We start from the raw sequence: 25578 nt of genomic DNA, 5'->3' as shown, positions 1-25578 counted from the left end.
CAGCACTCAGGGTGCTTCTCTCTGCCAGAGGCAGTCCTCGGCCCAGCCCCTCCCTGGGCTGCTCCCAGCGCTCTGGTGACTTGACACTACCCTTTTTGCTGCTGCTCCTTTTACCTCCCAAAGCTCCCCTCCCCCGCCTGAATTGGGAATGAGGCTTTGTTCTGGGGTGGACTCAGCATTTCTCAAGAACCTACTATGTGCACAGCCAGTGCTTATTGAAGCGAAGCCCTATGCCGACTCAGGCGACACAAGCTGTCCAAGACACGGCCCCTTCCCGCACCTCCCAGGGACCTCCCACACCTCCGTGTGACCTCAGCCTGCTGTGCCCACCCACCCCGCTGACCCCGCGAGCGTGCTCGGGCTTGGAAAGGCACGTCTGTGGGTGTGAGACGGAGCCACAGCATTCGGTGACTAGGGGGAAGGCAGGTAAGTGTCCACGCTTGGTCCCATCCTGGCTTGGGGACGCCAGGGAGGGAGTCCAGTCAGGGCTGTCAGGCTGCCCGCCCCCTCCCTCCTCCCCCGGAGAGCTCAGATGTTGCCCGCGGTGGTGGAAGAGGGTGTGTGGGTGTCAAGGACTCACAGACCAGGCTCTGCTGTCAGCTGGGAATGGATGAGGGTTCCACACTCGGCTTCTGAGAAAGGTGAATTAGGAGCTGGAGTGGGGGGCGGTAGGTGAAGGGGAGAAAGAGGAAAAAGAGATGCGGGTGAGGGGTTACCGAGCTAGGACCGACCTTGCTTGAAAGGAAAGGAGACGTGGCAGGCAGGGAAGTCGGAAAGATGAGGCAAGGGCGGGAGGGGCTTCTCAGCAGTCGGGGCCCTTTCGCTGGAGTCTGGGGCCCTTTCTGCAGGAAAGGGGGGTTGTCCTCGCTTGATTTTTCGGCTGGTCTTCCCGAGGCTTTGCCCGGGGGGCAGCAGCCGCTGGCGAGGGTGGGGTGCTTCTCGGTCCGCAGTTTTCTACAGTGTGTGCTAGGGAGGAGAAGGGGGAAAGGGGATGTAGAGGGGTGACGGCCAGGGCGGGGGCGAGATAAGATTTCTCGGGGGATGGGGTAGCAGCTGGGGGACTGGGGCTCCTGGGTCGGGTCACCATGGGATACCGGTTCAGGCTCTGCAGCCGAAGAAAAAATCCAAGAAGCCGGCAAAGAAAACCACCCCCCGCCACCACCCTTGGCACCGTACCCCTCCCCCCAGGCCCCACCACTCCCCGCACCGCCTCCCCCGGCCGCCTCGTGCTGCCCCCTGCGTTGGGACGACCGACCCACGGTTCTGATTGGTCGGAGACCGGGAGGGGGAGCCGAGGGCCGGATTGGCTGGCGGGGCCAGCGCAGGGCGGGGCGGCTGATTGGCGGAGCTGGCCGAGGGGCGCGCCGCTGATTGGCTGGGGACGAGGAAGCAGGAAGGAGGGCGGCGGAGGCTCCGCTCTCGGGGAGTTTGTGGGGGAACCGCGAGCGGCGTAGCGGATCCCGGAGCCCGGCCCCCGCCGCTCGCCCGTCCGGCTGCCTGCCCCGCCCGTCCGGCCCCCGCCGTCCGCCCGCCCCGGCCAGGCGCTCCCGCCCCCCCGACGGCCCCGCCCGGCCGCGGCCCCCGCTCCGCCCGCCCGGCCCCGGCCCCCAGGAGGAGGCGCTGACGCAGCAGCGTGGAGCCCGGGAATTGAGCGCCCCCGGGGGGTTCCAGCCGCCGGATTCCAGCCCGGCTGGGGCCTGCGGGCGCCCAGAGCCGCGCCGTCCGCGCCGCTGTCCGGGTGAGCTAGGGGCCGGGGTCGAGGAGGGAGGGAAAAGGGACGAGCGGGCGAGAGGGAGCGAGCTAGGGAGGCAACGAGTGAAGGGGAGAGGACCGGCCGCCCGTCAGCGCGCCCCACCGAGCGCGCCGCCGCCCCCGCCAGCCCGGGAAGGGACGGACGGACGGACGACGCGAAGCAGGTGCGGCCGCCCGCTTGCTCGCGCCGCCTCCCTCCCCCGGGTCCGGCGCCACGGTCCCGCCATCGGGGAGCGCAGCGCGCCTCGAGGTGACAGCCCCCGGGGGCCGCCCGCCACTCAGGCTGGGGGCGGGGTGGGTGGCGGCCGCAGGGTGGCAGCTCGGCCGGGCGGCGGCGGCGCGGGCGTCCCGGGCCGCGGAGGGCGGGAGGACGCCGGTCGTTTCCTCGCCGCGGTGGAGCGGGCTCGCCTCCGAGTGCGCGGGCGGCAAGGCCCCCGGCACCCCCTCCCGCCGCGCCCCCTCCCCCATCGCGGTCCCCGAGGCAAGGGGCCGCGGCCGGGGGCGGCGCCGCGGGATCGCCCGCTCAGGGTGGGGGGCGCCCTCCCGCGCTGGGAGGTGACCGGTTGTTGCTGGATGGGGGGCTGGGGATGGGGGCCACACCGGGGCGGGGGGTAGTGTAGACCCGACCCTATCGTGCCGGGAGGAAGGGAGGCGCCGAAGACGGAAGGGAACCGGTTCGAGGAGCGAGTGTGGGCCGCGGGAGGCCCGGCGGAGACCGTGCGGAGCGGCAGCCGAGTCCGAGGTGGGGCGGGGGGATCGAAGTTGTCAGACCGCCTCCAAGTGACAGCGGGACCCCGTGCTCGCGGCCGGGCCTGGTCTGGCCCTGCCCGCCCTGCCGCCTCTTCTCTGGGGCCGGGGGCCAGGTCAGGTCGGGCCCGAGGGGCCCGCTCCGCGGTGAAGCGCCGGACAAAGGCGGCGCCTGAGCGGGCGCAGGTGGTGGCGTCGGGGAGGGGAACAGGTCCGAGCCACCCACCCCCAGAGGCGGGCGACCGGGCCGGACTCTGCCCCAGGGATTGCGGGGGCCGGGGTGCCCTCCGGGAGAAGCTGCGGCAGTGGCTCACCACTCCAGCCGCCGATCGCCTCCTGGTTCTGGGAAGAGTGGGGTCGACCCGGCCTGAGCAGAGGGGCAGAGGTGGGGTGCACAAGGTGGGCCTTGGCTGGTGGCGGCTGGGTTGGTAGACTCCAAGGCGACAGTCTGGTGAGCCAGTCTAGACCCTGCCAGGAACGAGGGGTTTCAGCAAGCAGTGTCTGCTCCATGGACAGAGGTTTAGTCCCACCTGGGATATCTTCTAGTCGTCTATTGTCGACAGTCTTAGGGCAGAAGACCAATTGGATTGGAGACTAGGAGATGCCCCCCCCCCCCCCCCCCGCCCCCCGTGTTCTCCAGCAACCCATCCACAATTGTTTTCAGCACTTTTCTTTAGCTAGGAAGGTACCCACAAAGGGAAATGAGTAGCTGGAGTTTATAAATCCAGGCAGGAATTTAATGATTAAATGAAAAGGTTTCCAGTCTTTTTCCTTTATGCCACCTGAGAGACTTTCCCAGCACCATCTCCACTCCCATGTCTTTTGAAAAACGGAGAAAAGGACCCTAGAGGGAGCACATGTCCTGGAGGGACACCACTGTCCTTGGCTAGCTAGAGGACACTTGGGAACCAGTGGCTTAAGCTACTGAGTGCATCTGTCCCCACCAGTGATCTGCTCTAAGCTCGATGCTGTTTTCCATTTCTGAAAACCCACTCAGAACTCCTGGGCTCCTCATGGGACCCTGTACCTCTTTGAAGAGTTGTGATCACAAAGACAGGGAGCCTGAGACTGTTTTGAATGTCTGCTTTTGCTGAGTTTCTGGGTTCAAGTCCCACCTCAGGTGGCTGTTGATTAGGAGCTGCTCCTAGCTGTGGTTGGCTATAATCCTGGGAAGGCTGCATGTCAGCCTTGCTTAGTATGGGCATGGAGTTAATTCATGGTCGCCCTCTGGCCCCCTCCTCAGAAGGGTCTAAACCCCAGCCTGAGTGGAGTTGAGGCTTGTGGGAAAGGGAGGTATTACCTCATGCAAGAGACTAAAGTTTATTCTGAAAGGATGTAATTGTACGTCTAAGATTCAGAGAATGGTGAAGAATTTCAAGGCCTTCTTGCCTCCCCTAGGGCCACACAGTATGTGATTTCTTTTGGTAGCAGTCAGAAGGGGGTGAGCTGGTCTGGCCACTGGGACGTAAAGGGAAGTTACCAAAACAGTGTTTCCCTCTTTGACAGGCTCTTCTTGCCTGGCAGCAGACTCAAGTCAGACAGCTCAGGTGTCTAGGAGGGTTTGCTCTGGAGAGTTTACTCCAGTTAAGACTTTCTTTGTTTTTTGTATCTCCCTTTTCTTCCTGTTGTTCTGCTGTCCCCGTGTCAGGCCTATGTTGTCATGGCCCCCTTTTCCCTCCTGCTTCCTCTGGCCCTTCTGATCCAGTCTGTACACAGCTGCTAGAGCCTTCTTCCTAAAGCACTCCTTCCCCCATGTCATTCCCCTGTTCACACACTTTGAGTGGCTCTCCTTTTCCTGCAGTCTGACCCTAGACATGTCCTCTACGGCTCTCCCCTGGCCTTGCTGGACACAGCTATCTCCCTGCATCTTTCCGTCTGCTGCTCTCTCCAGTGGTCCCTAGCGAGGAGCCTTTTGCCTTCCTCTCTTCCCACCTGAACGCTACTCATCTTTGTTTTGCTGTCAGGCCACTCCAGGCCAACATTGCTTGCCTCTGGGATTGTGACCCTGAATTTTATAACATGGTGTCTTCTTGAGTGGTTTTGTAAGTTGGAAGTTTATTAAGACAAGGGACAGTATGAGTGTTAAATCTGTGTGTGTGAGACAGACAGAGAGAGAGAATATTTCAGGATTTCTAGTATAGTGCAGTGTGTGTTGTTTTTGTTGAATAAATAAATAAATGCAATTGGCTGCTTAGTTGATTGGGAACAGGGGAAACCTTCCCTTCTTCCTAAGAAATGCTCAGTATGGAGTCCTTGGTGGTTTCCAATATTGTCTGTCAAAAGCACACACATAGGGCACACTGGGGTTGGGTTGCTTTAGCGTAGGGAACAAACGAAACTTAGCTGTTGTTTCTGATATTCCAGCTGGTGGAGAGTCTGTCCTGTGGATTGCTCACATGACACCATATAGACATGAATTGGAAAAGGGCTGGAATCCTGTTTTCCTCCTACCCCACCAGGCTATTCTCTCCACCCGGCTTTGCTGCTCTTATGCAATTTTCCTTGTTGTCCATGCTAAATGAATCCATATGTTTTATCTCTTCTCAATCCTGGGTGTAAATGAGGGAGAAAACACGGTTTTGAGAACAGAAAAGAAAAAGATTCCTGGTCTGGCCCGTGGACGGGACTTTGGGGACTGGCATTGGAAGAGGTGATTATCACTGACATGGAGGCGTGATCAGCCCCACACTGGACCCATCAGAAGGGAAAGCTAGGATCCCAGCTCTCTTGGAACTTCCGATTTTGTTTACCATCAAACCTTGGACCATGGGGGAAATGTGAAAGAGGGCTGGTGACTGGTTTGAGTCTAGACAGTGAAAAAATAAATTGTGCATCCATCCCCTTTCCCCCAAACCTCCCTTTTGTGCCCCAGTTTGATGATTAATGGACCAGCATTTCCCTTCCAAGCGGGAAGGCCACCCCTCACAGTTGCCATGGCAATGCAGACCGCTCCCCGTCAATTAAAAAAAATCCCTACTACTTCTCTCTTCCTTGCTTCTACTATAGCGGAAGACAAGCTACCTCAGAATGCATTTCCTGGGCTCTCTCCTCAGCTGCTCAGGCTGTTTTGCTGTGCATCCTAGAGCACAGTCCTTCTTCTCTTTCTGGGGTTTGTCTGAGTTTCATTACCTCGAGCCAGTTGTGCCCCTCTTGGATCCAGCAGCCCCTGGAACATGTCTGTGAAGAAGCAGAGAAAATTACTGTTTTTTATTCATCCGTAATGCAAGTTAAAAGCCAGAATGAGCCTTCATCTTTCTTTTGTTTTGGGGTTAAAAAAAAAAATTCCTCCACACCACGTTTGGTATGTAGAGGTATAAGTCGGGAACCCTTTTGACATCCCTAAAGGCAGTTTCAGTAAACCTGGAAGGAATTCAACTTCCCAAAATACATACTTCACATTGAAGTTGTATGGGGATTTTCAATTTATTGATTTTCATCTCTCCCCACCTCTCTGTCCTAGCATTCAGGAGGACTTGTGTGTTTTCATTTTATCTGTCCTTATTCCTCTTGGCCTTATTCCGGCAACATCTGGCCTCAGCGCCCTGTCGCAAGGTGAGTCATTAAAGAAAAAAAAAATCTTAAGGGAAAAAAGTCTCTGGAGTTGAGAAGTAGCCTGTGTTGAACTAAGGCTGCCAGCCGAAGCTGCCGGGTTTATGGAGCATTATACGAACAGCCCCAACATTAAAGGGCCTCCTTTTTATGAATGGGTTGTGAAGAATGTAAATAAAGCAGCATCTCTCAATGGGGAAGCATTTTACATAAGCAGTACTACCCTGGCCCAAGTATTTATGGGAATTCGCTAGCACAGTCTGGCAAGACTCACTTCCTTTGTGAACTTGCCATTATGCCGGGGACTTTGGAGGGACAAGGAGAGTGCTTCGATACTAAGGGCAGCCCCAGCATGCACTCCTGCTCTGTAGGTCCAGGGCCTTGACTCTGTGGGTCAGCTCACGGCTAGAGGATCTGTTAACCGTGACAAGACAGAAAATACAGAGGATAGTCGACAGCTCATGAAGATTAGAAACCTAGGCTCCTGACGCCTGGGGTCCTGAGATTCTGCAGCTCCTCAAAGTTTGGGCTCTTTCGACCTCCTCAGGACAGGGGACGGGGAGAACTTGGATGATGAAATCCTGCCTGGTTTTATGGGAGGCACCTAACTGGAATGAAATGGGCTGGTTTGAATTTCAGCTCCTTTACGTGTCCCTTGCCCACCTCCTGGTACTACCACTAATGAGCAGTAACCCGGCTAACAGGGAGGAGGAGGAGGAGGAACAGCAGCAGTCGAGGCTGCAGGGGCCTGTCCAGATGGCCGGACAAGCCCCCTCAGCTCCACTGAGCTCCCTCTCCCCCTTGGCTTTGCAGAGCTGAGTAGCAGCAGCAGGCCCTGGGGTTCCAGTGAGGGGATCGGTGCCCTAGGCGGGGTGGTGTAGAAGCTCACAATCAGAGGACTGTGGGTTTGGTGAGCAGGCCTCAGGGCAGAGTCCTGCTCGAGACTTTGTATTGTGTCCTGGGAAGGATTTTCAGCCAGATTCCATTTTTCCCAGCGGGAAACACCTGCAGAGGTTGGTTGGTTATTCACCTGACTCAGCATCCTACAAAAAACAAAAACAAAAATGTTGTCCTTGAGATCCCGCAGGCCTGATCCACCAGGAATAAAAGAATGGGTTTGTCTCTGAGCCTTTCTGAGATTTGAAATGGGAATTTTTTTTTCAAGGCACCGTGACTGAGTTACCTGAACGAAAAATAAGTGACTCTTAGTTAACAGGATCAATGCCAGAGTTGGTGTCTATGTCTTTTTTCTCATTAGTTTCCTTTTCCAGTGGCTTGTGATGGAACAGGGGGTGGGGGTTGGGGTGGGAGCTTTGTCCACCTCCCTTCCATCCTTGGTTAAGGAGGAGGGACCTGGTATGCTTTCTGCCTTTTGTGACCCCAAGATCTCACCTGGAGTGGTGATGGCTGCTCCTACTTCCCTTCAGTCTGGAACCCCCATGGAGCTCCTTCAGTTTCCTGCAGAGGAGAGGGGTGGCCCACACTTAGGCCCGTCTCCGGCTATAGCCTACCTGTCTAAAATGGGAGTGGAGAGGAGATTGTTAATCACATTCTCATTTGGCCAGGTGGTTGAATAGAGGTGAATTGTTAGGGTTTAGAAGATCTTGGAAGAAATCATGGGAAAGAAATTAGGGTCCATTTTGATGCCAGGATACCCTGACAGGTATGCCAGGAGAGAAGATGGAGTCACATTCCTACTATAGTCAAAGTCGGCAGGCCCTCATCAAGAAGTGAGGGGCGTCCCCTGCCATGTGCCTGGAGGGGTTCACACAGATCGGACAATGTAGAAAAGAATTATAAAGTGGGTGAAACGACTGTAAGAGATGATCTCCAGAGAACATTGAAAGGACTTAGATTTACTCAGCCCACAGGGAGGTAGCCAAGGGGTAGCTGACACATTTTTGAATATTAAGATTGCTGTTTGGAGTGTGATGACCAAATTGCAGTCTTGATTGCAGTTCAGACTGGAGGAAGATTCCATCTGGTTCAAGCGATGTGGTGAGATCCGTGGGGGAAGTCTGTAGCCTTCATTTCTGGATTTACTGTAAAATCAAGATGACGTATCTTTGAAGCCCTCACCCCTTTCTGGGATATAAAATGGATTTCTTTCCAAAGTGCATATAAGAGTTGACTGGGGATTTTGAGCAGACTTTGCTGTAGAAACAATTTGTAAAATTATGTTTATGTTCTCTGGCCAGCCCGCCAATGCCATTTAATTGGAGTACATCTTTAGTTCCTTTGTGGTGAAAAATTAGGAAAAATAAATAAGACGCTCTTACTAATAATTTAAAACAACACAGAAAAACAAAATTGAATGTACAAGTTGATCTTGAATGTTGGTCTGTGAGCCCACAGTTGTCCTGTATTGCAGTGGGGCTGTGGGCTTTGGGGGACTGACCCTAGATGCCCTGCCTCTAGCACTGACAGCACAGGAGTGTGGGCGAGTTCTTTTACCCTCTCTACCTGTTCTCTCCTTGTTAGGACGAGATGATAGCAACCACCTCATGAGGCGGTTGTGAGGATAAATGAGAGTGAATGGTACCTGCGGAGAGTGGAGGGTGGGTAGTGAGTGCTTGACAAACATCAGCCATCCTGTTAGACTAGAAGCCTCTGTGCTGAATTGAGAATTCCCTACACTGCACACTTCGGTGATTTGGGGACTGATAATGCTAACTCTGGTTCTTCGCTGCTGAGTTCACCTTAATATCTGTGGCATTCTTTGTCTTAATACAAGTGTGCCTCTATACTAGAGTGTGCCACCCTTGCTTGCTTAACGGTTTATGGTAAGAAGTGGAGTGAGCGGAATATATTCCTGAGGTATAGCTGGGCTATTTGGGAGAGAGAAGGAAAAGGATAGTAGTGATAGAGCATTGTGCTGTGTAAATACGGGAGATTTCCTAAAGTAGCCCTGTTGAACTGTTGATCACACTGAAGAGGCACAGTCCTGGGGATGGGAGAGAATTAGGGGGTCAGAGTTTCCTGTCCTGGGCTCCAAGTGATGCCATCAGTCTAGGGTAGAAATGTTTTAAATGTGGTGGAGCAGGTAGGTGGCCAGATCTTTGTTCACTCAACAAGCTTTTATTAAGCCCTGTGGGTGAGATTTAGTGGTAAAGCAGGCAGAGCCCACCTGTCCCCATAGAGCTTGCATCCTAATGAGGGTGGCCCTAATCACTTAGTTAATTAGTCATGTCTGAGGTATTTGTGTGGGGTGCCTGTAACTCTGGTAGGGTTGGACTTGTGGTTCTGCTTGTGCTGGTGGAGTGTTGGGAAGGCCTGGTCTTGGGTCTCGTTCCTCATGGCTGGCTCATTCAGAAGGTTAGCACTCTGCTGGGGAGGCTGAGGGCAGAGCTCCCAGCTTGGCCTGGCCAGCCAGCTTCTTCTGTTCAGGACAAGAGATAGCACCTCCAGTCTTGGCAAGCCGCTTTAGAAATCTAAGTTGTTGGTTCCTGGAGTCTCCTGGTGGTTGAACCGACACATATCCTTTGCCCTTCTGGGCAGGTGCCCAGAGCAGACTCGTGAGATATTGTCGTGTTTTTTGAAGAATTGTGTGTCAGTAGCATGACATTTCCTCTCAGTTCTGCTGAGGACCTGTTGCTGAGGTTTGGGGCGCCCTGTATCTTTCTGTTTTATTTCTCCCACACTTTTAACTGCCCAGAGTGAATGGGTCCTGCTGCAGGAATAGATCTGCTGCTGGCCCAGCCTGGGCACTGTGGAGTCTGGTTGGGAGAGTCTGAGGGAGCCTTAGCCTGGAACTCTCTTGTCCCCCAGGCTGGAGTAATCCTACATGGAGCTAATATGGGTGAGTCTGGGAATAGTTTCATCTGTCTCCTGCCTCAAGATTTCAGTTTTTGTCCGTCGCTCCTTCCTACATCCAAGCATTGATGAAGCACATTTCTCAGGTTGTTTTTCCCTCAGTACACCGCGCATGAAACAGGCCCTCAGTCAGGGTCTGTAAACGAAGACCTGGCGCATATTTCACTTAGTGAGGCTACCGTGGAGCCATAGCTCTCCACATCAAACTCTAAGCACCGTGTTACAATCCTTGTCACACTCGCTTGTCCTCTTTCTTCCTACCAGCCCACGCTCCAGTTTCGTAGTCTTTTTTGCATTTTTCTTCAGCATTTAGCCTAATACTTGACACGCAGGGAAAAAGAACGAGCTTGTGTTGCGCACCTGACTTATACCAGGTATTCTGCTAGGCACTTGACACACGTGCTCATTCAACTTGATCCTCATAACAACTTTGCTGTGTAGACAAGGAAACCAAGGCTCAGAGTTCAGGCTGTGGACCAAGCCCACTTAGGATTAGCAGCAATATGAAGTGGCTTCTAGCCCCTGCAGGTGTCACATTTGCTGCGTTGAGCCATGATGGGAGGTCAGCAGATGTTGGCTGAATGAGCAAAGGTGACAAGAGATGCCATGTGCCTGGGAATGAGTAGCAGGTGCTCTGGCTTAGCGGGAATGGCCCCTGCAGCTACAGGTCTACTTTGTGCACAGAGAAGCTGTGCACTAGGAAGAAGCTAGAGAGAGCAGATCACCCGAAGTAGGCGCGTGTGCCTTTAAGGAAACCCTCTAAAGACCAGTTTTGTATTGCATGTGATTGCCTTCTAATTTGTCAGGTTAGAATTTCTTAAAGCAGAGCACCATGGTGTGACTAAAATACAGTGCTCTCTGCCCACTGTCGTAGTGCAGTTGTCCATGTGTGCATGTTGATTTCTGGACCCTAGGGGTACACTGTCTCTCTCACTCTCAGCCCCCACTAAAAGAAGGGCCTTGTCCCACAATGAGGGCCCTGGCATTTTCTACTGAGGAGATTCCACCATCTGTACTGTTAACTATATTCATGAATGTAATTGTAATTCTCATATAAAATCGAAGAGTCCACTTTATAGTTTGAGTCAAAACTCCCCACTGAGATTTGTGTTCCTTTACAGTTACAAGAGGCTGGTGTCCAGCTTTGCGTCTGGAGCCAGAAGTAAGTGGGGGTTCTGGACACTTGGGTGCTGCTCTGGGCCTGTATGCCTGCGCCCTCTTGCTGGGATGGTCCGGGTAGACAGAAGTAGCCAAGGATGGGACCCGGATGCCAGGCTGGGTTGGCTGAGATACCAGACCCAATGCGTGATGGGTGTGAACCTTCACCGTACAGCTGCTCCCACCTTTTTGAGTTCCTGGGAGCCTCCACAGTGAAGTATGAGGAGCAGGTGGTCTGGCCACTAGACCACTAGACCTGAAGGCAGTCTATAAAACAAGCTATGGCCAGATGGGTCAGGCCAATTCCCTCTGGTGGGGTGGGTGCTTCCTGCCCAGGGTTGTAGGATATCAGCTTGACTGCAGAGTGAATTGGGTGCCCACAGCAGGTGAAGCTAAACAGGCACTGGAGAGTTGGAGCCGGTGGTGGCCGAGGCCACTGGTTCCTCTTCCAGGGCAGCATCCCGGGGACTCGGGCACTTCTGCTGTCTGTGGGTGTCCATGCTGAAGCAGCAGTCAGATGGTGGAATCTGGCAAACGCACGCCCCCCTGACCCCATCCCCTGGGCTTTTCACCATCCAGTTGAGTGTTTCCCAGAGGCACGGAGCTGTTGTTTAGGGTTTGTTGGGATATAGTTTCTGCCCCTGTCCTCTCCCTGTGTGGTAGATGGAACCCCACACACACAAGTCCCACCATAGCCTCTCCATCTTTACCTGGGGTTGACACTTGGGTGTCTTTGGCAGAATAGAAGCAGAGCAGAGTTCAGGTGTAGGCTAGGTTTTCAGATCTCTCTCAGCCCCAACAGCTCTGGGCTCCTGATGTGGGGAACCTGCCCCCCAAGCCAAGAGCCACTGCCTTCCTCTGTGGGTCTGGAGGGTGGGGGAGAAGTTGGTCTGCCTGCTTCCTACCCTACTAGGCTTCTGCACAGAGACTAGTGTCATCCTCACCACCATTCTTAAAATTCCTTTTGATTTATCCATTTTAGATGAACAAATCAGGTTCAGAGAAGTTAAATAAGTTGCTAACCAGGGGCAGAGCTGACATTCGAATCCAGGTCCACCTCGCTTGAAGGTTTGGTTCTTTCCAGTTTACCAGCCATGGGGGATTGGAGGGACCCCAGACTCGACCTAACCGGGCTTCATCATAAGAATTTCAGCAGCTTCACCTCTTTTTCCGTGAAGTAACACCAACTAAATTTCAATCAACAGGAGCGTGCCTTTGTGCTCTTGCTGCTTTTCTTCTCTGATAGAAGATAAAGGAAAGTCAGTGCTCATGAAAAACTGTTATTCCTTTGGGGGAGTGTGGAAATTATTCCGAGAGAGCGCAAAGGAAGGAAGTGCTTAATTCAGTGCCAACCGTGTGGCTTTAGGTGTAATCGGAGTTGGGAGGTGGCTTGGGTCAGGAACCTTCCTGACCCTCACCCAGGTGACCAGCTAGTCTGCCTTTGCCTAAGACCCCCCTGCATACTTTCCTCCTATTAAAAATAAGGCAAAAAGCCTGAAAAGTAGAATTTAAAATGCAGAGATTTCAGGAAGGGTAGTGGGGCAGAGTCCTGGGTCCTGAACCTCTAAGAATGGGGGTGGGTGTATACTCTAGAAGCTGGGTAAGTAAGGGTGGGGGGAGAGCTGCGGCCAAAGCTGAGAGCCCAAGGGCAGCCTCCATTTGCAGGAGTGATCTGGACTTGACACACTGGTTTTCCCTTCAGCAGTGCCCACAGCCCACATTCCTCCAGGCCTCTGACCCTCCCTTGCACACGGCACTTTGGGTGTGCTCTGCCTGTGAGAGCGGAGGGTGGTGCATGATGCTGCTGCAGTTTGCGGGCAAGACTCAAGTCTTCCTTCCCTTTTTACTTTTGTAGAGTTGACTTCTAGTCCTGAGCAGACATGGGGTACAGGATATGGACACTTCAGCTCAGTTTTGTGACCCAAAGTGCCTGGGGCTGTGATGGCCTGTTTGCTGTCGTTAGAATACACTTGTGATTTTATTTATTTATTTATTTTTTTTTTTTCAACGTTTATTTATTTTTGGGACAGAGAGAGACAGAGCATGAACGGGGGAGGGGCAGAGAGAGAGGGAGACACAGAATCGGAAACAGGCTCCAGGCTCTGGGCCATCAGCCCAGAGCCCGACGCGGGGCTCGAACTCACGGACCGCGAGATCGTGACCTGGCTGAAGTCAGACGCTTAACCAACTGCGCCACCCAGGCGCCCCTACACTTGTGATTTTAGATTCAACCTGTGGTTTGCTGGATCTTTGGTATGGAGGACACCGGCCAGCCACTGTCCTTCATGGCAGCTGGCTGTTGGCCGATCAGGCTAGGGACGATCAGACTGGTCTTCTTCAGTGTGAGCTAGCTTGACACAGTCTAGGTGAGCAGTAATGTGTCCTGGGGAGTCCCTCCTAAGAACCTTCTCTCAGGGGGGCCCAGACCATGTATGCCTGGGAGGACAAGGCTTCCCAAAGAGAAGGGTGGTGCTGAGAGAACCCAGGCACCCTTGTCTCTTTGCAGTGGTAGGAAGTTTCTGGTTGAGCTAGTGTGTAAGGACAGGACAACAGGAGCATTGGCAGAGCTGGAATGGGAGCCACACCTCCTGCTTTCCCAGGATTTTCTTCCCCCTTTGAGCTGGGCCACCCCTGCAGGTTAGAGGGGCCTGGCAGGCTGGGAACCCCCTCCACCCAGCCCCACCCCAGGGAAAAGCTGCAGCTGAAGTTCTCACAAGTCTGGCTTCAAAGCATGACTCATTCTCTCACTCTCCTCAGACTGGAGGGCAGCGAGGGAGGCAGCAGAGACCCCAGCCTCTCCTCAGAACAGTGAGTGACATTGCTGCCTTAGGCACCACACGAAAGCTAGGAGTTCTTTTGCTGGTGATGAGGGATTTGGTGGATTCAAGGGAAGCTAGCAGTAGGCTCTTATGCTTGATTTGGAAATGTGACTTGCATCCTGTGATTTAGAGGCTTCCTGGGATCAGGGGACAGTGGGTACGATACTACAGGGAATGCAACCCCAAGTTCTGGGGCCAGTCTCCCTACAGTGGAAGGCTCCCTCCCAACCTTCACCTGCTGGGACCTTTTGCGTGTTGAGAAGGGAGGCAAGTATCCCAGAGTCCACTCTTGCAGCTGGTCCACCAGCAAACTGGGGGCGGATGGGGGGGAATAAGGGACAGGCCAGTCACCTCTCAGCTAAGAGCTCTTTTGTTTGCCAGGCTTGAAAGCACCTCCCTGAGCACCCTCTCTTTTCCATCTGGCCCTGTACTTGCTTTGTACTTGGTGTCCATATCCTTAAAGGCCACAAGCCCAGGTGACCTCAGCCTTGGCCCCCAGCCATTCCCAGGCCGGACTCCTCTGGTAACTTGGGGCCTGTTGAGGGGCTTCGGTTCTTGCTCAGCTATGCGGTCTGTTCACAAATCCTGTCTCCAGGCCCTTTGGGGGTGGGGAAGGGCTGGGCCTAGGCTTTCGTAGGAAATACAGATGTGCTTCTTGTTGCTGCGCCTCCTCCAGCACAGGGGTGCCCTGCATTTGAGAAAAGGGCCTGTGGATTTTAAGCAGTTGGGATGCTTTTGAGAGTAAAAGGAGGCATTGCTAATAAGCCTGCTGAGCAAACAGGAATGGGTGGTCACCCTGATTAGAAGCAGGAAAAAGTCTTTGGGAGCCTAGCAGATGCCTGGGATTTTTTAAGGAGCTCTCCTGTCTGTGCTTCAGGAAGGAATGGATTTGTCTCCTGTGACTCTGCCTTGTCCCGGCCTGGTCTCTGGGCAGTGGCAGGTCCCCGCACGTGGCCAGAGCAATGCCTGGCACAGTGCCTCCCTTTTCCAGTTTTCCGAGTCCTTTCTTGAGGGCGAGGGACACCCACGGTGCCCTCAGCCTCGTTTTCTGAGCACTCTTTCTCAACTAGTGCAGTATGTGTCAGGAGAAAAGGTACCCAGTGACCCCAGCCTCTGGCCCAAGGCCAAAGGAGCTAGCTGGGAAGGGCTCAGGAATTCCTGGGAGCTGTCAGGCTTGGGACTTTCAGGGTTAAATTCTGGCCCAGCAGGGACTGCTCCCAGCTTCTGGGGAGAGTGAGTATGAATAACAATAGCAGTGGGGAAATTAAGCTGGAAAGCCTGGGCTTGCTGGGTGGGGAGGGGGTTGCAGGGTGCCAGAGAGGGCAGAGCCTTGTCTGACACCTTATTTGGCAGCACCTTGCTTTGCTTTGCTTTGGGGAGTAGGTAAGGAGTGAACAGCTCACTAGTCTCTGACCACTGACTCTGACACCCCCACCCCCCACCCGCCAGTTCTCCATTGCCTTGGCCATGCCAGCTTCCAGGATACAGCCCAGCTCTGGCCTCTCATTCAGGAGGGGGCCCAGGCTGCCCCAGGTATGTTGGGGGCAAGGGGAGTATTTGCCAAGTAAAGTTAGGGGATGATGCCTGGTCAAGTGGGCATCTTCACTCTGGGGCTTTGGGCTTTCTGCCGCTACCCCCACTCCACTCCACCCCACCCCCAGTCCTCTTCTCTGCCCAGCTTCTTGCCTACCAGGAAGGAGACCTGAGAAATAGGGCAGGACTAGCAAGGCAGCCCATTTTATCCCCTGAGTTAGTTCTTTCCTTTGATACTTCATTTCCCTCTTAGTGGCTGGTGAGGGTTTAAAGCTATACCACAGGCCTAGTTTGTGTTCCGTGAGTTTCCTACCCAGGGATTCTGGCCCTTGCCTTATGGACATCCCTTCTCTGGGCACAGGCACTGTTTGGGCTGCCCTTCCCTAGAATCTGAACCATGGTGGGTCTGGCTTCTAGGGCTGGCCCAGACCTCCCCTGACCATGGACTCCTCAAGGCCAGGCCTTCCCCTTCAGGGGGCTTTTCCAGCAAAATGCAGGTTATGGCTTTCCTGCTGTATGTGCCCGGCAGGGTGTCCCCACAGGCTGGACTTTGCTACCTCCACAGTCCAGCAGGCAGCTTCCTCACCTTAGCTCCCCACTGTCCATGTCCTTATCCTCCTGTGGCCAATCGCAGAAGCCCCAGGATGGGGGAAGGGTTGGTGATGTTTTTAAAGGAACAGATGGGCTCCCACCATCCAAGCCCCCATCCTGGCTTGGCATCTTCACAGCCTCTTCTTGACCTGCAGTGACTATCTAGTGGGAGTATCTATCTCAGTCTAATAGATAGACTGAGAACTTTCCCCCCAGCACTTTCTGTCTTTTCATCCCAGGGTCTGCATCCTTCCATAGGGGCTTAGTTCAAAGAAGGACCCTAGGTTAAGAGAAGAGTGGGGCAGCCAGTCCTTGCACAGCTGTTGGTAGCCTGATCCCACTGGACCCCCCACCCCCCCACCCCAGAAGAGGGGTCTTGGGAAAAGCCAGGCTGTAGATGGGATGAGTGTAGGCCAGAATGATGGAAGGTTGGGGGCGGGGCATGGCGCTGGATGGGCTGCAGCAGAGGAGAGGCAGACAGGGCAGGGCGAGGTGGGCTTCTCTCATTGCCTGCCTTCTGCCCTGCAGATCGAAAGTACTCCATGACACACACGCGGAGGAAGTCCCTTCCCATGCTGAGTTCGGGCCCCACTGGCCGCCGGGAGCCCCTGCAGATGGAAGGCAGCAATATGGAGCAGGGGGCGGAGAGTGTGGAAGCAGGCATGCCCGAGAGCCCAGGGCACCTCACAGGGCGCCGCAAGAACTACCCACTTCGTAAGCGCCCATTAGTTCCTGAGAAGCCTAAGGCCTGCAAAGTGCTGTTGACCCGCCTGGAGAATGTGGCTGGTCCACGGAGTGCAGATGAGGCTGATGAGCTGCCCCCTGACCTGCCCAAGCCCCCCAGCCCAGCCCCATCCAGTGAGGACACTGCCCTTGCCCAGCCCCGCAAGAGGCGCCTGGCCTCCCTCAATGCGGAGGCCCTCAATAACCTGCTGCTGGAGCGGGAGGATGCCAGCAGCCTGGCCGGCACTCGTCGCAGTCGAGGGGGAGACCCTCACCGCAGTCGGGACCGTGACCGGGCCAGTGGGGGCTGGTCCTCTTCCAAGAAGCGGCCCCGGCTAGAGGACCTCGGAGGGGGAAGTCGGGACCTGTCCCCAGAGCCAGCACCTGAGGAGGGTGCTCGTCGAGATGGTGACCCAGCTCCCAAGAGATTGGCCAGCCTGAATGCAGCTGCCTTCCTAAAGCTGAGCCAGGAGCGGGAGCTACCCTTGAGGCCGCCTCGTGCCCACCCAGAAGCAGATGGGCGCTCCACAGAGCCACCAGCACTGAGGGTTCCGAGGCCAAAGTGGGCTAAAGTCAATGGCAAGAACTATCCCAAGGCCCGGCAGGGGCTTGGCTCTGGGGAGGCCGTAGGTCCACCCGGCTGGCAAAAGCACCCCGAGGAGCCATGGCCATCTGCCACCCCTCGTGGGCCAGCCAGCCAGCCACCTTACCAGCCCCTGAGCAAGGCTCTGGAGAGCCCCTTGGGGCTGCGCCCCCACCTGCCCCTGCTGATGGGTGGGCAGGCAGCCTTGAAGCCGGAGCCTGGGCGCCCAGGCGAGGAGTCACCTGCCCCCAAGCAGGAACTGCACCAGCCTTCTTTCCCTGCACCCCAGCTGTCCCCCCTGCCGATGCCTGGCAACCCTGCCCACTACAGTGGCCTGTGTGGTAGGCCTGAGCTCCCTGCACTAGGCAGCTTCTACCTGTACTGCAGCCAAGATGGGCTGCAGTGTGGAGGCTACTCCCCCTGCCCCATGCTTCCTGAGGGCAAGTTGTCCCCAGTGGCTGCACCTAACGAGGGGCTCCTCTTGGCGCCGAGCTCAGTGCCCGCGGGCACCCCTTTCCAACACCCTCCCTGGGGCTCTCGCTACTGCTTTAGCGAGGACACTGGAGTGAATGGCTACAGCATCTGTGAAATGTTGCCCCCGTCTCTTACCCATATTGGCACCACCTGTGGCGGCTGCCCCTACAAAATGCCTTTTGCAGCAGGTAAGCCTTCTTAGGTGTGGGATGTCCCAGGGAGTCAGATAGTGTCCTGGGAGGGTGGGTCATGGATTGGGTGGGGTTCCTTGAGGTCTAGTTACAACATGGGTGGTAGGGGGCTTTGGAAAAGGAAGACTCCCCTAGTTTCATGCCCCAAGCCAAGGAGTATTCCCAGAAAAGGGGCCTGTGTCTAGCTCTTTGCTCTGGCTCCCCTGTGTATGGAGATCTCTTGGCCAGGTAGTTAGGTAGCACCATGGTGGTGGAGGGGGCAGGGAGAGCCATCCCTTCCTCCCCATTAGGATACCCATTCTCAGACTCTTGAATAGCAAATTAGGTATTGAAATTAGTGCTTTTGCCAAGTTGTTCCTATGTCCCTTTGCCTTCCTCGAGGAGAGCTAGAATTCTACCTTCCAGGAGCCCATTCCATCTGCATGCTGGCCTAGTTCAGCATTCATGGGAAGGAGGGTGGGTAACCAGGCCCAATAGGTGGTGCCAGATGCGGCAGGATTGCTTTGCCCTGGCCATACAGGCCTTGAGAGAGAGGTAGTGCCCAGACTTGGCATCGCCTTGCTGGGGGCTAACAGGGGGCACACTCCGAGAATAGACCAGCAGAGTTCCCTGGCACAGACAGAGTGCTGACAGGGTCCGTGGCTTTGGTGTCTGCCTTCCTAGCAAGGCCCATTCCTAGCAAGGCCCAGACACCAGGGAGGCTTGTGCTGTAGCCAATGAGACACCCCCACGGTGATCACTCTTACCCCAGACTGGCAGGCGTGTCCTCACATGCTTCTCCAGGCTCTGTCCCTGGCTCCTGGGTGGAAATGAGGTGACCAGAGCCATCCTGTCTAGCGAGTCTACCCTGCTGCTGATGAAATGAGAGGCTGGGCCTTACCAGGGCTCTCGTTGCTACTACCCCACACCCCATCTTGTAGGGGTCTATAAAACAACTTTATAGACCAGTTGACTCTGGCCCGACTGGTTGTTTCAGGTTTTGGTGTGAGTTGGAGCACTAAGAAATGAGATCAGGCTGCTTCTTGGGCTTTTCCTTCTTTTTTGTACCATTCTCCCAAATCTAGACCCCTAAACCATGGGACCCAAGACCCTACCCCCTTACCCTGGAACACCAGTAAGCACCACGTGCCAGGTATTGTTCCAAGCACTTTACATACGGGAGGCCACATGGCATGTAATTGAGTACAGATTCTGGAGCCAGACTGCCTAGAGTGAAATGTTCTCCCCCACTTCCTTAGACACGTGACCGTGGGACAAGCCAGTAACTGCTTGTGTCTCGGTTTCCTTAATTTAGAATGGTGGCAGTGGTACTTACCTCCTAGGGTTGATGTAAGGATGTAAGGATGAGATGAGTTAATACGTTGATAAGAAAAACGCCTGGGACACTCTATATGATATTTGCTATTCCTGCTTCTATTGCAAGGCACTGAGAGGTAGCATGACTTGCCTGCGGTCATACAGTCGGTGAGTGGCAGGTCTGGGGTTGACATCCTGGGCTGACACCCACTCCCCTGCTCCTTAGCACTGTGGAAGCCCCGGAGGAGAATAAGTCAGAGCTAGAGACTCTGTTCCCATTACCTGCCCTTCTTGCAGGCTAGAAGGGGGAGATAGCTGTGGGCCGGTCTCCAAGGTCAAGAAGCACCCTTGGCCAGTCACTCTTGACAGTCTACCTCAGAGGCCCCTGACTCCACTTGCACTTCAGGGACCCTTGGGTACACACTCCGAATTAAGACAGTGGGCTCTGAAAGCAGGGGGGGCCAGAGGGATTGTTACTGCTTGTCCTTACCTGTCCTAACCCCTCTCTTCTTTTCCCCAGAAGGCTGCAGGTCCCTAGGCCAGCTGGAATTTCCTCTCCCGGAAGCCGGCCATCCTGCCTCACCTGCCCACCCCCTCCTGGGATGCCCTGTGCCCAGTGTGCCACCTGCAGCGGAGCCCGTCCCCCATCTTCAGACACCCACCTCGGAGCCCCAGACGGTAGCCCGTGCGTGCCCTCAGAGCGCCAAGCCTCCTAGCGGCTCCAAGTCAGGTCTGCGCACGGGCTCCAGCTGTAGGCACACTGCGAGAAGCAAGGCTGCCTGCAGGCCCAGCCACCCCAAGCAACCGCGCGTCCAGCGCCCACGCCCACGCCGCCGCCGCCGCCGCCGCACTAACGGCTGGGTTCCCGTTGGGGCTGCCTGTGAGAAGGCGGTCTATGTCTTGGTGAGTGCCAGCTGTTAGCCGATGGGGAGGAGGGAAGGGGCCAGTGGGGACAGGACCCGCTCTGAGGTGGGTTCCAGGAATCCTGGACTCGAGCCTGGTTCCCAGGCTTATACCCTGGGAACCAGTCATGCTGGCCCGGCCTCCTTCCCTAGCCCCTCCAATCCTGTACCATGTGCCTTGAGGAGCTCCGGGGACATACAGTCAGAGCTGTTGGCCTCCATTTCTGTCGCCGACTCTCAGGGAACCCATCTGAAGTGGCTTCACAGCTCATCCTTGGTCATACTGTCCCTTCTATCCTGGATTATAAAAGGGAGGACTTTCATGGAGGCTTCTTGGATGAGTATGCCTAGGGATCGTTGGGATAGGCAGAGAAAATGAGTGTGATGCCAGGAACATTGGAGATGCAGATGATGAAAATGCTTGACTAAACTTTACTGAGTACTTTCTGGGTGGCAGAAAGTAAATACCGCATTATTCCTCACTACTACCCTGGGAGGTACATATCCCGTGTTCCTGTAATTATCCCCATCTCACAGATGAGGAAACTGAGGCATGGCAGCAGACTAATTTGCCCAGGGCTACCCCACTTAAGGGCTTACGGGTCAAACCCATACTGCCCCGATAGGAAGTTTGAGGACTTTGCCAGTGGTGTGGGCTTGGAGCAAGAGAGCCAGCTCTTGGGGTGTGGTTCATAGCGCAGCGTCAGAAGCTTTAGGCCACTTTCCCAGCCCTATTCCTATTTTTCTTTCTTTCTCCAGCCGTAGGGATCTCCCATCTGCATCCTGCTCCTGAGAGCCAGGCTTAGGGAGAAGAGGCCACTGTGCAAGCTGCTTTTACAGCTTCCCATCCTCAGTGGTTTGCCCTGAGGAAAGCACAAAGAGAATGTCTTTCGCTCCCTCTCTTCCCCCTCCTCACTCTGAATGTGGCCCCCACGAGCCTGTTTGTGTCATTGATTTCTTGCTTAGGATGAACCAGAACCAGCCATCCGAAAGAGCTACCAGGCAGTGGAGCGGCACGGAGAGACCATCCGCGTCCGGGACACTGTCCTCCTCAAGTCAGGCCCACGAAAGACATCCACACCTTATGTGGCCAAGATCTCTGCCCTCTGGGAGAACCCTGAATCAGGTACCCCCTGCCTGGAGTCTGACCTGCTACTAGTCTCCTCATGTTCTTGGCACAGAGTCTGCCTTCCACTCAGCCGGCATCTGTCTGCTGCTGAGGGTTGCAGATGGCCTTGTGGTTTGGGTTGGATCAGCTCTTTAACCTTTCCTGCCACCGAGGGCTAGGCACCTGCCCCCCCCCCCCCCCACCTGTCGGTGCCTTTTCCCCCTTCTTCCTCCATGCCTGACAGCATTCCAGGCCACTGAGCTGCCAGGCTTGGCCTGAGGCAGGGGATATGGGTGGCTGGAGCCTGCAGGATTGGCCCAGGCGTTGAAGTTGGATGAGACTGCAGGGCAGGTGGCCAGCCTTCCTGCCTGTCTAAGTAACTCTGGGGTTGCCAGCTCAAGCCATGACTGCTTCTCTTGTCCCCCTAGGAGAGCTGATGATGAGCCTCTTGTGGTATTACAGACCAGAGCACTTACAGGGAGGCCGCAGTCCCAGCATGCACGAGGTGAGCCGCCTGGCAGGTGTGTTGGGGAGGGCAGGGGTGGCAGAGGGAGAAACTGCGGCACCAAGAACATGGTTGGGGAGGCAGCCATGGGCAGTCTAGTGATCGTCGCCTTGGATGCCATGGAAGGGCCTGGGTTTTAGCCTCTTTTCCCACCACTGATCCAATTCATGTTTTAAAGGGAACAGTAACTTTTGTCTTAAAAGGGGAACAGGAGGGGCGCCTGGGTGGCGCAGTCGGTTAAGCGTCCAACTTCAGCCAGGTCACGATCTCGCGGTCCGTGAGTTCGAGCCCCGCGTCGGGCTCTGGGCGGATGGCTCAGAGCCTGGAGCCTGTTTCCGATTCTGTGTCTCCCTCTCTCTCTGCCCCTCCCCCGTTCATGCTCTGTCTCTCTCTGTCCCAAAAATAAATAAACGTTGAAAAAAAAAAAAAAAAAAAATTAAAAGGGGAACAGGAAGGGAAGCCCCCAAGGGCATGCCAGAATGGGAGCAAGTAGATGTGTCCTCCTGGCAGCAGGAAAGGGGAGGTGGAACTGCACACCTGGCCCCCTTTGATACCGTCTGTGGCATGAGAGGGAGGAGACAAGAGACTCCAGACACTCTTGGGCACTTTACCCAGCTGTGTGCCAGGAGAGATAGTGCCATCGGTGTGGTCACTCCTCCCGCAGTCTGAGCTCCCTTTCACTTTGTTTCCCTTGCTGGGACTTTTCATCTCATGGGGAGATGGGCACCAGTTCCCCTCTCCTCCCTTGAGCTGGGGGTCAGGAGGCTGATGACATGGGCTGGGGGGCGGTGCTGGAACAGGCCCCTGGCTATTCCTGAGTAGGAGGGACCTAGGGAGGGAAGAGTGCCTTGGGGTGGGCACTAGGTGCGGAGCAGTTAGGCCAGAATTCCTGAGATGCTCCCTGGCTTCCTGGGCACTAGCTGGAGTTATCTCAGGTCACAAGTCCCAGGAGAAGAGTTAATGTCCACCTTGCTACTGGAGGTAGGTGCTTCCAATCCTGGTACCAACAACCTCCTCTCTCTCCTTGAGCCTTTGCAGAATGAAGTCTTTGCATCGAGACATCAGGACCAGAACAGTGTGGCCTGCATCGAGGAGAAGTGCTACGTGCTGACCTTTGCGGAGTACTGCAGGTGGGTGGTACCCTGCACCTCTGTCTAGCCTCTCCCCTCAGACTCCCCAGGGCTGTTTCGGGGGCTGAAATTCCCAAGGGGGTCTCATTCACTGGGCCTGACCTCCCAGAATGTTCTTCTTCACAGCCTTCCACCATCTGATGTTTGTAGAAGAAAGAAAAATTGTTCTTCCTCTAAGACAGAGTGGTTGGGGCAGGGTTGAGGATGGTTACAGTACTGCTTTCAGAGAACCATCGAGGAGAATTGGCAGGTGTTGGGAGGGAGGCCCCAGCAGATGTGCTTCCCCAGTGACAGAGAAGATGGACTGGCGGTTGGCAGAGAGGGCATAGCCCCCAGGACAGGGATGGAGGCAGCACCAGCCCTTGTGGGGGTGGGAGGGGATGCCCCAGCTCTCTGGGCAGGGTGGGGAAGGAATTGATCTTCCTGCAAAGGTGGCTGTGGTAAAGACAGTAAATGGTGGTGTGTCACTACAGATTCTGTGCCATGGCCAAGCGTCGAGGCGAGGGCCTCCCCAGCCGAAAGACAGCACTGGTGCCCCCCTCTGCGGACTACTCCACCCCACCACACCGCACAGTGCCCGAGGACACGGACCCTGAGCTGGTGTTTCTTTGCCGCCATGTCTATGACTTCCGCCATGGCCGCATCCTCAAGAACCCTCAGTAGCCTCCTTAGGCTCACACTGAGGCTGCCCACGGGCAAGTGGGGCTCGGGGCAGGGGGTACTGCTTGAAGCACAGCACTTGGTTAAGGGGCCACAGGGACCTGAAGTTGCTGGCCTGTGGTTCTCTTGGGGGGGAGGGCAGGGATCCCTATGGGTACTGGGCCCTTGGGAGGGAAGGGGAGGCCAGGGTATAGGGAAAGCATCACAGCCCTCAGCTTGGCCCAGGGTACCTCTCTATGGTTGCCTGGGTGGAGACTTGAAGAAGCAGTCTTCCCTGAGACTGGGCCAAGCCTGAGGGGCATGGGGCCTTGGGGGAGGGGAGAGTCTTTCAGGAACAAGGCCCACTAGGCTCTTTAGCCTCCCCTGGGCCCTTCAAGAGGGAGTGGGAGCCAGCTTTACCTCACCCACTGTGACCCGCTGCTTCCCCATCAGCCTGGGACCAGGCTCTCCCAGATTTTAGCACAGCTCCGAGTTCCTTCCTTTGAGGCATAGAGAGCCAGAGTCTGGCTTCCAGAGCATGGACTTGCTTTTTCTAGACTCGGGGCCTTTCCCTGGCTTCCTCCTTTGCCCCTGCAGTAGCCCCTGGTCCTGGGACAAGTTACCCAGTGCACATAGTCATGGGTGTGGCCCACTTGTGGGAGTCAGCTTCCTGTCTGCCTCCCGGTGAGGGCCACCCAGCAGGTCTGGCTTCCCAGAAGCTAACTGGTCAACATGAGGTTTATCATGTCTGGGAGGGCAGAAGGGAGCTGGGAGGGGGTGGGGGGCAGGGGGCAAGGAAAATTGCTACCTGATTTATTGAAGACTTTTCCTCTTGCCTTACACTTGGAGGTTCTAGGAAACCTCTTGCAGAACTTCATACATGACTCTTCAAGCCACACCCACCTGAAATCAAACCAAAGGAGTGCTGTGGCTCCCCTTGCCCTGCCACCCCTTACCCTAGTCTTTTGTAGATTGCACTAATTTACATCCCTGCGAGAATCAACACTGTATCAGTCCACAGACCTGCTGAGCTGCAGCCACTCACTCTAGGAGCTTAGGACCTGCATTTTCAGTTTGTTCCCGTTGCCCAGGGGCCCCGTTCTCACCTCATGCTGCTCCCCAGAGTAGATTAGAGGCTGAGCCCCCTCTTGTCCTAGTCAGGACCAGGCCCTGGCCCTGGGGCTGTCTGTGAGGGGGCTGAAGCAGCCTGGTTCTTTCCTGTTTGTACCAAAGAGGAGCATGGTGGGGAGGGGAGGGGAGGGGAGCACAGTGTGTCTTGGGCCCTGCTTATGAGCACTTACACAGGGCACACCCCTGGGGGTAGGAGCCAAGGAGGGCAGCACTCCCTCTTCTCCCCTAGGAAGGGGCAGGCACAGACCCGGCATGTAAGGAGGTGACACTGGGTGAGGACAGTCAAGCTGGGTCTAGAGAGGGAGGTGGAAGCAAATCCTGTGGGCGCTCCCAGCCTTGTGCTATAGGCTGCTCCCAGTTGGTCCCTGGGCTTAGGGGGGCCCTGGAGGCTTCAGAGGTGAATTTCCATACAGAAAGCCCAATCCCAAACCTGAAGGGAAGGGGCTAGGGTGCCCTTGTACTGAATAAGCTGTCAGGAGGAAGGCGTGGGGCAGTAAGAGAGGTTGGCAGAGTGGCCATGGGGCCTTTGGAGAGCCAGCCTTGGAGCCTGCTCATCCCCAGGGTGCTTGGCCCTTGCTGCTGAGGAGCCCAGCCTCACCTAGCAGGAAAGGAGATCAAGGCCCCTCCTCCCAGGAGGCAGGGTCTGCTGCCCAGAACTTAAATGCTTTTGAAATCTCTTAGATGTCGAAATATTTTTTCGAACCTGAAAATGCAGCTGGTAGAATTTCAATGGAAGCATAATTCATGTAAAATATATTTTAGTTGATATTTTGTAAAATGCACTTTTTGTGTGTGTCGACCCTGGTTTCTCAGATCTGTATTTCAGTGTTTACAAGGGAGGGAGGACCTTTCCTCACCTCCCTTTTGACAGAGATTAGAAGTACTTCTTTAAGAAAAAAATAAATTTGAAAAATTGTATTGATTTAGAAAAGGA

General features: G+C 55.3%; 1 protein-coding gene across 9 annotated transcripts; it reads left to right on the top strand.

The window, feature by feature from the left end:
• Positions 1–309: 309 nt before the first annotated feature.
• Positions 310–25578, top strand: BAHD1 (bromo adjacent homology domain containing 1). 9 transcript variants are annotated; one of them, XM_045450032.1, is made up of 9 exons: positions 1635–1738; positions 5960–6051; positions 15288–15371; positions 16491–17930; positions 19750–20132; positions 21098–21257; positions 21668–21744; positions 22774–22874; positions 23348–25578. In XM_045450032.1, the coding sequence occupies exons 4-9, from the start codon at positions 16505–16507 to the stop codon at positions 23535–23537; spliced, it is 2337 nt and encodes a 778-aa protein (XP_045305988.1). In that variant the 5' UTR covers positions 1635–1738; positions 5960–6051; positions 15288–15371; positions 16491–16504; the 3' UTR covers positions 23538–25578. The 9 variants fall into 9 exon arrangements, with proteins under 9 accessions (XP_045305984.1, XP_045305985.1, XP_045305982.1 ...); XM_045450035.1 differs by lacking the exon at positions 5960–6051 and having other exon boundaries at positions 1390–1738; XM_045450033.1 differs by lacking the exon at positions 15288–15371.

This window comes from Leopardus geoffroyi, chromosome B3 (assembly GCF_018350155.1).
Source record: "Leopardus geoffroyi isolate Oge1 chromosome B3, O.geoffroyi_Oge1_pat1.0, whole genome shotgun sequence".
In the NCBI taxonomy this organism is placed as follows: Eukaryota; Metazoa; Chordata; class Mammalia; order Carnivora; family Felidae; genus Leopardus; species Leopardus geoffroyi.
This window is presented reverse-complemented; position numbering and strand designations above follow the sequence as displayed.

Bases quoted from the DNA above. Each gene is read 5' to 3' on its own strand.
- BAHD1 (XM_045450030.1), top strand. From the start codon at position 533: ATGTTGCCCGCGGTGGTGGAAGAGGGTGTGTGGGTGTCAAGGACTCAC. The intron at 642-16,490 runs GTGAATTAGGAG...TCTGCCCTGCAG, and splicing joins ACACTCGGCTTCTGAGAAAG to ATCGAAAGTACTCCATGACA. The intron at 21,258-21,667 runs GTACCCCCTGCC...TTGTCCCCCTAG, and splicing joins CTGGGAGAACCCTGAATCAG to GAGAGCTGATGATGAGCCTC.